Source organism: Rhea americana, unplaced genomic scaffold (assembly GCF_003343005.1).
Source record: "Rhea americana isolate MKP2758 unplaced genomic scaffold, rheAme1 scaffold_69, whole genome shotgun sequence".
Taxonomy (NCBI): Eukaryota; Metazoa; Chordata; class Aves; order Rheiformes; family Rheidae; genus Rhea; species Rhea americana.
This window is the reverse complement of record NW_028186856.1, coordinates 3,328,104-3,337,116: the sequence shown is the minus strand read 5'-3', so window position 1 is coordinate 3,337,116 and position 9,013 is coordinate 3,328,104. Positions and strand designations below refer to the sequence as shown.

Sequence of the window (9,013 nt, the reverse complement as noted above, 5' to 3'; positions counted from 1 at the left end):
AGGGCGGATGCGGCTCAAGGGTGCACGGGGAGAGATAAAGGAGACGCTCGCCCGTTCCGCCCCCTGCCGAGCCTTCACCTGACGTGCGCGTGGCTGTAGCCGATCTTGGCGTTGTAGGCGCCGTTGTCCAGCACCAGCGTCGCCATGTTCCCCACGGCGCCACGGCCGCCGCCGTCCCAGTATTGATCCGCCACCTCCGTGGATCTCTATGGTTACCATAGAGTGCAAGAACCCCACGCGCGCGCCGCCTGATGGGACTCGGGAGTGCCGCAAGGAACCGCCTTCGGGGGACCATCCGCCTCTGGCGCAGGATGCTGCCGCTCACGTGGTGCCGGTGACGTTACCGGCACTGCGGAGACCAGGCTATTGGTTGGGCRTGACCTGGAAGCTGTTGCCAGTGAGAAGGCGGGGGGGCGGAAGATACAGCGTCGCGCCGCCGAGCGCCGGCTCTGGGCTCCCGCCCACCGGCCTCAGTACGCCTGCGCCAGAGGGCGCGGTCCCCCCCTCCCCCCCCCCGCGGGGGCGGGCCCGGGTTGGCTGGTGGTGGTCTGAGGCGGTTCGGCGGAGCTGATGGTGTCGTGGAGCAAACGGGAACATCCGGGAGAAAATGCGATGACTTTACGTGGAGATTAAGCGAGCAACGCAGACCTTTGCTGTATGAGAATTTTACAAAAAGGATGAAAACACACTTTTTTTTAAAAAAAAAAAAAATTACAATTACAGTTTTACTTTACGGTTGTTCTTCCAGGCTTTTCCAGTATCAAATGTCTTTACATAAGCCAGGCTTTTCAGCAGAATGCCTGGCAATGTGGTTTTAGATCAATCCTTCTTATGTGTGTGTATGTCAGTATCTTAACAACAGTATCCTTAATCCTTGCTCTAGGAGATGTGTTCTCTGGTTCTTGAAGAGAAGTCGCAGGAATTACCAGAAGCCTATTTTCCAACTCAGGATTTTCTGGATTCTTTAAAAAAAGCACTCTAAAAGTGTTGGTTGTTTTCTTTCTATACCTGTAAATGGGCAACATAATAGTAAAGTTTTGTTTTTGTGATTAACCTCCCTGAAAACCCCAAAGATACAAACCATAAAATTGTAATAAATGCTTTAGGTATTCACAATGTTACTGTGAAACTTTTTATACATAAGCAAACAATATTACTCCTAAAATCATTTTAATCTTTTATTGATAATACAAAGTTCGTAGAAGAATACAGAAGCAAAAATTTATTATAGCTACTGCTAGCTTTTATTTTGTGAAATTAAACATGAAAAACAAGAGAGCATAATTTAAGTACTTTCCCTCTTCTAGATACCAGCTTCAACTTTATCTATCTCTATCATCTGTTATTTAACAAATGGTATTGAATTCAGAGTTAGTTTTGCTCCTTTTTAGGACCTACAGAACACCAGTGTCAGACTCTTAACAGTTTCACTTAAATTTATATGCTGTGGTTGATTATGAATWGTTTAAGTCTCTGGGAAATAAAGTTGGTATATTTATTATCATTAGTGATAATGAATTAGGGATGGCCACATGCATACACTGTGTGTTTGTTTATATGCACAACTTCAGCCTATATTATGTGACAGTTGTGATAATATTATGTTGTTGGTGGTAGATAACTAATAAATATAGCAAGAACATAAATATGACCTTCAAATGGCTCCACTGCAGCAAGCCTTGTACACTGCCCATTATGATAGCTTAGCATTGATATTTATGATTATCTTTTTATATTTGAGTAACGGTTCCTGAGACTTCTTAAGCCTTGCATGGCAGCATTTGAAGAACCATTTTTTAATCTTTCGCATTATCTATACCATGCCATGCTGAACTTCTCATTTTGCAATTATGAAATAAAGCACTTACAAAAACCAAATCAGAACTTCTCAGATTGCATTTTATTTGTTCTTTTCCTATATTTTCTACCACTTCAGTCAATGAGAAAAACTAAGAAAAAATTTGTTAATTCTTCTGTGACCTTCAGGCTTCTGTGAAGTGGTTTGGGCTCTATTTAGTTGTTGTGGGTTTTATTTGTTTGTTGGTTTGTTTTTTCCCTCTCTCCCCTGTCTTGATTCCATTCCAGTTTATACAGTTGAGGAATCCACATGACTACATGAAAAGTCAGATTCCATCTGCACTCCCTCTGCAACACACACAACTGCTTTTTTTCCTGTACTGAGACCTGCAGCCCCAGAATGATTCAAGAATGCCAGCTGCAGAATCTGAGCAGCATCCAGAGAGGGAGAAGTTATTGCATTCTTTGAGCCTGACACCAGAAGTGTTACCTGGGACTTAACATCCCTAAACCGAACTCCACGCATCTTCCTTTATCTAGCTAATGGTGAAGGGCTAGCTGGTAGATAGGGTTACTGCCTCATGGGAAACCCTGTTTGTCCTTCAGTTCTTGGGTCTATTGAATAGACAGAGCTCACAATTAAGTCCCAGAAATTATTTGTGATAAATATGGGATAGTTTCTAGACAAAGCTCTTCTTCCCTGAGATCATTTTAGTGTCTTGGGTAGACTCATGAGTAGAGTCCTTTGTTAGGGTGCAGTGAGGACTTGTTGCTCCGTAAGGGATGGGGAGCTGGCACCAGAGTCTGATACCTGTTCTAGTTAGATTCCCGGGGGCCAAACATCTGGTTTGGCAAGCCAGCACAAACTCACACACACACACACAAACACTCTTCAGTAGCAAGCAGTTTATTAGTAAATATTTACAAACAGACCRATCCGATGGTAATCTCGAGAAGGACCACTCCAATRCTCTCTCTCATCGTCTGCATGATGAGAGAGAGAGTCGGCAGGCACAATCTTTTTGGGCGTCCCYGAGGAGGCAACGTGGTCCTCTGTTGTGTAGCAGCCCCCATCTCCTTTGGAAAAATTCCGGTATTTATGAYTATTTGTGGTAGGCAGGAGTCCTGGCACATGGGGCCAACAAGTGCGGGGAGTCTAKCCCAACTCCACCCCGGCTGCATAACCRGGCTATGATACTGTGCACGCGTGCAGACTTATTTCGGGGCCACATTTGACTTTGGGGGTCGCTATTTCATTACTCTTCAACTTCTGACSTTCATGTTGACTGCTTCTCATGGTGATTCTGTGGCTGGAAATATGTAACCAACAGCTGTTCTTTCTCACAGATTTCCAAGACCTTGTTAGTTACTTATTTGTGTTCCACTTAACACAGCGGTATTGTTCTAGGCACTAAAAAGTTACAACACTAGACCATTCTCACCAAGCATCAGGTAGTACAGATACAAAGTTACAACATGGACCATTCCCATCAAGTATCACGTAGTATCCATAGGATACCCTGCTGTCCCACCACCCCCAAGTGAGGGAACAGGGTAGGCCTGAGGGTGGCAGCTGAGGGTAGCACAGAGCCCAGGCAAGTTTATAATGATAAGCCTGGTCTGAGGCCMAGGCCTGGATCAGGTCTGTTGACTGTAACTAGGGTCAGACATTGCCCACAGTGGCTTGGCAGGGCCATGCAGATGGGGATGGGACAAGTGTTTGGCCCACAGTTTGTGTTTGGGTGGCCCGTGGATGGGCAGGGACAGAACCATGGTAGGGCTGCAGCTGACTCTGCTATGGCACTGCAGGCGGGATTGATGGCCCCAGGCTGGGCTGAAATGGGGGCCTGGTCCTGGTCCTGGTCAGGGTAAGCGATGCTTGAAGGAGTGGGCAAGGACATGGAGGGCTGGAAGTGCCCTCAGGGCCTTGATATGAACCTCCATGACCCAACTGTGGGACTGGCTCTCTATCTTTGGGCAAATGGCAAACTGCTTATGCAACGCATCCTGCTAGGCTTTGTCTTTGGACAATGCAGACGTGGCCGTGCTCTTCCTGCTGATCASGACTGCTCTTTCTGAAGCGATCTCTGCTGAGCAGTGGTGATACAGTGACAAAGATATATGCAATGGTCTACCACTACAACCTCCCCTTCCTTTCCTCTCCTGTGATGCAGTGTTTCCTCAATGGATTGGAGGTCACTTTGATAAAGCAAGAACAAAGAGCCTTGGCTGCTAGACGAAAAATATCCTACACAGTAATGTTTTTAAGTACAAAGCAGTGRGGAAGACTAAACCACTCTTTCCTCTTCCTGGCTACCATGTTAAGGTGACAGCTGATGACACTCACAAGATTCTTCATAAATAGTTATGTTCTTCTATTCAGAGCAGCAATCAGTTTTTTGAACTTTATATCAGGCATCATTTTCACCATATTAATGGTCTAATTAGCATGAACCTGTTGGCAGACTCTCATTTGAATGCAAAGATGAAACTGTGAGTTGCAGAATCAGTCCAAAGTCTCGATAAACATCATGCGGGAATATCCTGACACTAACTAGTGTCAGGTTTTGAAAAGAAGTGCCAGATATTCTGCACCAAGGAAGGGATGATATGAGGTCTTTATCACAWGGCTTTCTAATTCCTTTGGGGTAGGGGGTTGATTTGTATATTTTCCTCCAGTGTGCTTCAGGTGATGAGGGCAGAGAGGAGGGACTGGTCRGTCAACCCTGCCTGACTGGCATRTTCCTGGTTTTCAATTCAGAYGATCCTGTCAATAAAAGCCTCTGGMCTTTCCCTTTTCTRCCAGACCTACAYGAACAAAACAAACATACAGCATGAGTCCTGTTTTCCTTGCCCCTCATACATTCTTTCTCAATGATGCATCGTTATGATGAACAATATTTCTTGAAGAATTCCAAATTACTGGTGTGTAGCATCTTTTTCTAGTTGAGAAAATTGATCTTAAAATGGGAATAAAAAGGTTTACTCCATATACAGCTCATTCCCACTTTATGAATCTCTTTAAAGAGTATAATGAGGTCAGCATTATACAACTTCTTAAATGGTAGATTTAAATGGATTTAAATGGAGATTCTTAAATGCCTGGAAAAATCAATCAAAATTGTCCATCTCTCCTGACCTATTTCTTCATCTATAGATACTGTTTCACATCTCTAACTTCTTTATAAAGGTCCTTGGGGGTTTGGTTCCTTGCATGTAAATTATTAATTTGTTATGCATACGAGAAGAAAATAGTATCTGATGTCTCATCTGATGCCTCATCTCTGCAGCTCTAAACTATACTGTACAGATGCCAGCAAGGCTTCTTTGATACGTAGAAGAATAAATGGAGACATATTAAATCTGCAAAACTTGCTAGTTTTGTCATTGTTTTTAGTATTTTCTTTTTATAATATAACTAGAGTATTTGGTTAGGCACCACTGAATCTCTTCAAGATACCTTTTCTGAATGAAGCACCTGGAGAAGAAGCTAGTCTTAAAAGTCAGAGGTTTGCATGATTGCTGGGAAATTCAGGTGAAATATACATAYACATGTATAYAYAYACACACACACACACWCACACACACATACATATATAAAAATTTATAGCCATATTATGGGAGTTTCTGTCAGCACACTTTTCTTCTTTTCATCTGGACTTTTTTATTTTTTCTTTTGTGTTGTGTTGCTGAAGCAGGAACCATCCCATCTTTGTGCTGAGCCACAAACAGACCCAGGAAAAGGCATGCAACTGTTTAGGCAGGGTTTGCTGCCCGAACAACTGTTCCATCTTCCTCTGGAAGAACAGGTAGCRGGATCCATTTTGTTACTATTTGTTTGGTGCATCATTTGGAAGGATTTGGCATATTTCGGATGGAAATAAATCTTAGGATTGCTTTTTCCTTTTTTAAGCTGGAAATGAATATTGCTTATAAAAGAGAGGGATAAAAAGGATAATTATCTCACTTGGTTAATTAAGATGAATGTAACATTCAATTRGGAAGGAGTTTATCCAGAAAACTTAAAATCATGTTCAATAGGGAATGAAATTGCATTGAATACTGAACACGTGTGAACGAATTCGGCGTGTGGCTTGCAGTTCTGACACCCGGGAAGAGCACAGCATGCAGGTGTGCCAAGCCTTGGGGCGTGCAGGTAGCTAAGCGTTTAATCGGGAGGAATTCCTAGGGGACGAGGCCGCCAGCCACGGCCCCGGGAGACCCTTTCGCGCCGCGTGAAGGCCATCAAGGCGACGCGGGTGGAAAGACAAGGCGCGCGGAGGGAAGGCGGCGGGGGCTGAGAGAAGTGCGGGCGGCCGGGCCACCAGGAGGCGCCGGCGGAGGCGGGCGGCCCCTTTCGGGGCGGCCGCTCCCGAGGGGCTGAGAGGGCGCTCGGGGGCGCCGGCCGTCGCCCTACGCCGTGCGGCCGGGGCCGCCCCCCGCGCTGGGCGGCAGCGGCGGCGACTCCGTCCCGCCCCGGCACCGCCCCCGGCTTCTGTCACTAGGTGATGGTGCAGCCAAGATGGCGGCGGGCGCCGAGTGAGGGCGAGCGGAGGCGGCGGCTCCGCTCCCGGCGGTCTCCCCGGCGCGGGCCCGCGGAGGCGGAGGGATGAGGCGGTTCCGCGGCGGCCGGTTGTCGTGAGGGGGCGCGGGCAGGCATCATGGCGGGGATTATCAAGAAGCAGATTCTGAAGCATCTCTCCAGGTCAGCACGGCGCCCGGGCGCCCCTGCCCGGGCGGGGGTGGGGGGAGGGAGCTGAGGCGAGGTGGGGGGCTGCGGCTCTGCGCGCCGCTTCTCCGGCGCGGAGAGGCTCCGCGTCCCTAGGGCCTGGCGGGGGGACCAGGCTTCACTCGGTCCACGGAGGGCGGAGCCGGGGCCGCCTCCTCGGGGTGACTGTTTCGAGGCAGAGGGGGCGGGCGGCCGCTTTTGCGGGGCTCTCCCGGGGTGACAGGCTTAAAGACGGCCATGACCCCCCCCTCACTCGACGCCGAGGGGAGCTTCCCCCCCCGCCACACACACACGCCGCCACCGGCCGCCCCAAGGGGAGGAGGGGTCTCGGTCTGGCGGGCGCGAAAGGGAGTCCCCGAGGGGGTCACTGCTGGGGTCTCGGTCGCGCCGCCGCCGGGCAGGCGGTGACGGGTTGCGCCGTCCTCCCGCTGCCCGCGGCGGCGGCGACCCCCGCGCGCGCGGCGGCGGCGCAGCGGCCCCGGCCGTTAACAGGGCGCCTCGCGGCGCCAACGGCCGCCGGGGCAGACGGAGACCACGAGAAAGAGGGAAAGACGGGGAACAAACAAACAGACACACCTCCCTCCGCCCCAGCCTCCCAAATTAAAACTTAGAGGGGAAAAACCCCTTCACGCTTCGTTTACCATGTGCGACAGCCTGCGCTCTCTCACGGTGCCAGGTGAGGGGCACGCAAAGGGTTGGAGTAACTTCTGCATTTCCTGGGTAACTTTGATGGTATCCAATGTGCCTTATGGTAAAAATAAGTATTACTGTAAAACGCTGTGGTTGTGAATCACCTTATGCAAACCTGTGCTTGGAAGATTAAGAGCTGTGGAGAGTACACAATGGTGACACCTGGTTAATACAATTAAAAAAGCAACAGTTTAGTCTCTTGTATTTTGTAAAAACAGACTGAAGTACCTGCCTATATGATCTGCCACAGTACCCCAGATTGTCATTCTTTGAGATTTATTTGTATGATTAAAAATGCAATCTGAAATGTTGGTCCCTTATCGCCATACATATTTTTTTTTTCAAAATGTTTCTTCTGAGTCTAAATTTCCAAAAGGTATTYATTTTCTTCAGTGCTAATAAATGGTTCAGAGAAAAACAAACAACACAAGTGACACTTTGTCATTTGACAAATCCATTGGCAGTGTACAGAGATAGCAGAGTCTGAAATGAGAATTTTGTTATCTATCCCTTAAAGAGTGATAGTTACAATGTAAGAAGCAGTAGTAATATAATTTTTCTTTTCCACCCTTTTTGTGAGATTTTGTAGCTGGGAATGCTGATACAGACATCTTGCTTTCACCTGAATACAGCTGAGCACTCTGAGAACAGAAATGGAATACTAAGATGTCGTCTGCCTTGAGTCACTTTTCTAATAAGAAATGTGCATGAAATCATGGACTTAGTTAAAAGTCTGACTGATACTATGATCCTATGAACTGAAAGTGCTATTTAGGAAAAGAGAAATGAAATTTAGTTTCTGTTCTACAGGTTAAGGTCTATAATGTGTCTAGTAATTGGGCATGAGTAGTGTCACCTGTTCTTATCTCTTTTTTTAATTCATCTGCTGCATATATTACAATCAACCACTTTTTAATGTTGATAAYTTTGTTTTCTTGTGTTTTGTGATGGTGCTTATTCAACAATGCTAGATTAACTGTTCTAAGTTTGTTTTTTTTTTAAAAAAAATGGCATATCACTGTCAATCTGTGTTTTGCATTTTGAAATTTAGGCTTTTGAGCCATCTTACATTTGCATTAAGATAGTATTTTTGATAAGCAAAGTGTGGACTGACTCCTGACTATGAGTGTTTTTAATCATATGACCAGATACTGTCTTTTCTCCCTATAGAAATGGTGTTTCACTGATTGCAGAAATCGGTTATGCAGGAGATCAGAACTCAGGTGGCACAAGTACCTGTAAATCTGGCAGTTTTTAAATGTCAAGAGTTTGTTTTTCAGCCACAGAGATAGCTTTGTTTTTGATTTCTTGATTTCTTTTAATATGTATTTCATAAGAACTGTGGTTAAAGTAGTGTTTCACACACTATGATATTTCAATCTGGAGCTAAATACATAAGGAAGTTACTGCAACACTAAGAATGATCAGGGGCATTTTCACTTTAGACTGTATTGCTCTATTGTTTCCTGTTCTGCAGTTCTCATAGTTCCTCTAGACTGATGCCTGTTTGCCATCTCCAAGAAAGCTGCTGCTATTAGTGGCAGGATTGAAATGTACTGGAGAAAGTCCACATATAATAAAGGAAGAGTGGAAAGAATTATCCAGTCATCTTGATTTACTTTCCTTTTATGGTTCCTCTCTTTTTACTCTTTTTCTGGTGATTATATTCCTCTTTATGTTTAAACAAAACCAAATACTGTTTGTACATATAGTTTGTACTTGAAAGAACAAATAGAAAATATGATCTTATGCTTTCAGGTACAGAGAAGTACTTTTTTTTTTTTTTTTTTTTTTTTT

At 45.8% G+C, this 9,013-nt stretch overlaps 2 protein-coding genes across 2 annotated transcripts in view; one reads left to right on the top strand and one right to left on the bottom strand.

The window, feature by feature from the left end:
* The window catches only part of ACTR6 (actin related protein 6), an 8,515-nt gene extending 8,155 nt beyond the window's left edge, over nt 1-360 (bottom strand). The window contains exon 1 of the mRNA XM_085321350.1: nt 79-360. Coding sequence (XP_085177476.1) covers nt 79-146 — 68 coding nt within the window. The 5' untranslated portion in view covers nt 147-360. The remainder of the gene's footprint in view (nt 1-78) is intronic.
* The window catches only part of BLTP3B (bridge-like lipid transfer protein family member 3B), a 69,147-nt gene continuing 60,342 nt past the window's right edge, over nt 209-9,013 (top strand). The window contains exons 1-2 of the mRNA XM_085321302.1: nt 209-473; nt 6,441-6,502. Coding sequence (XP_085177428.1) covers nt 209-473; nt 6,441-6,502 — 327 coding nt within the window. The remainder of the gene's footprint in view (nt 474-6,440; nt 6,503-9,013) is intronic.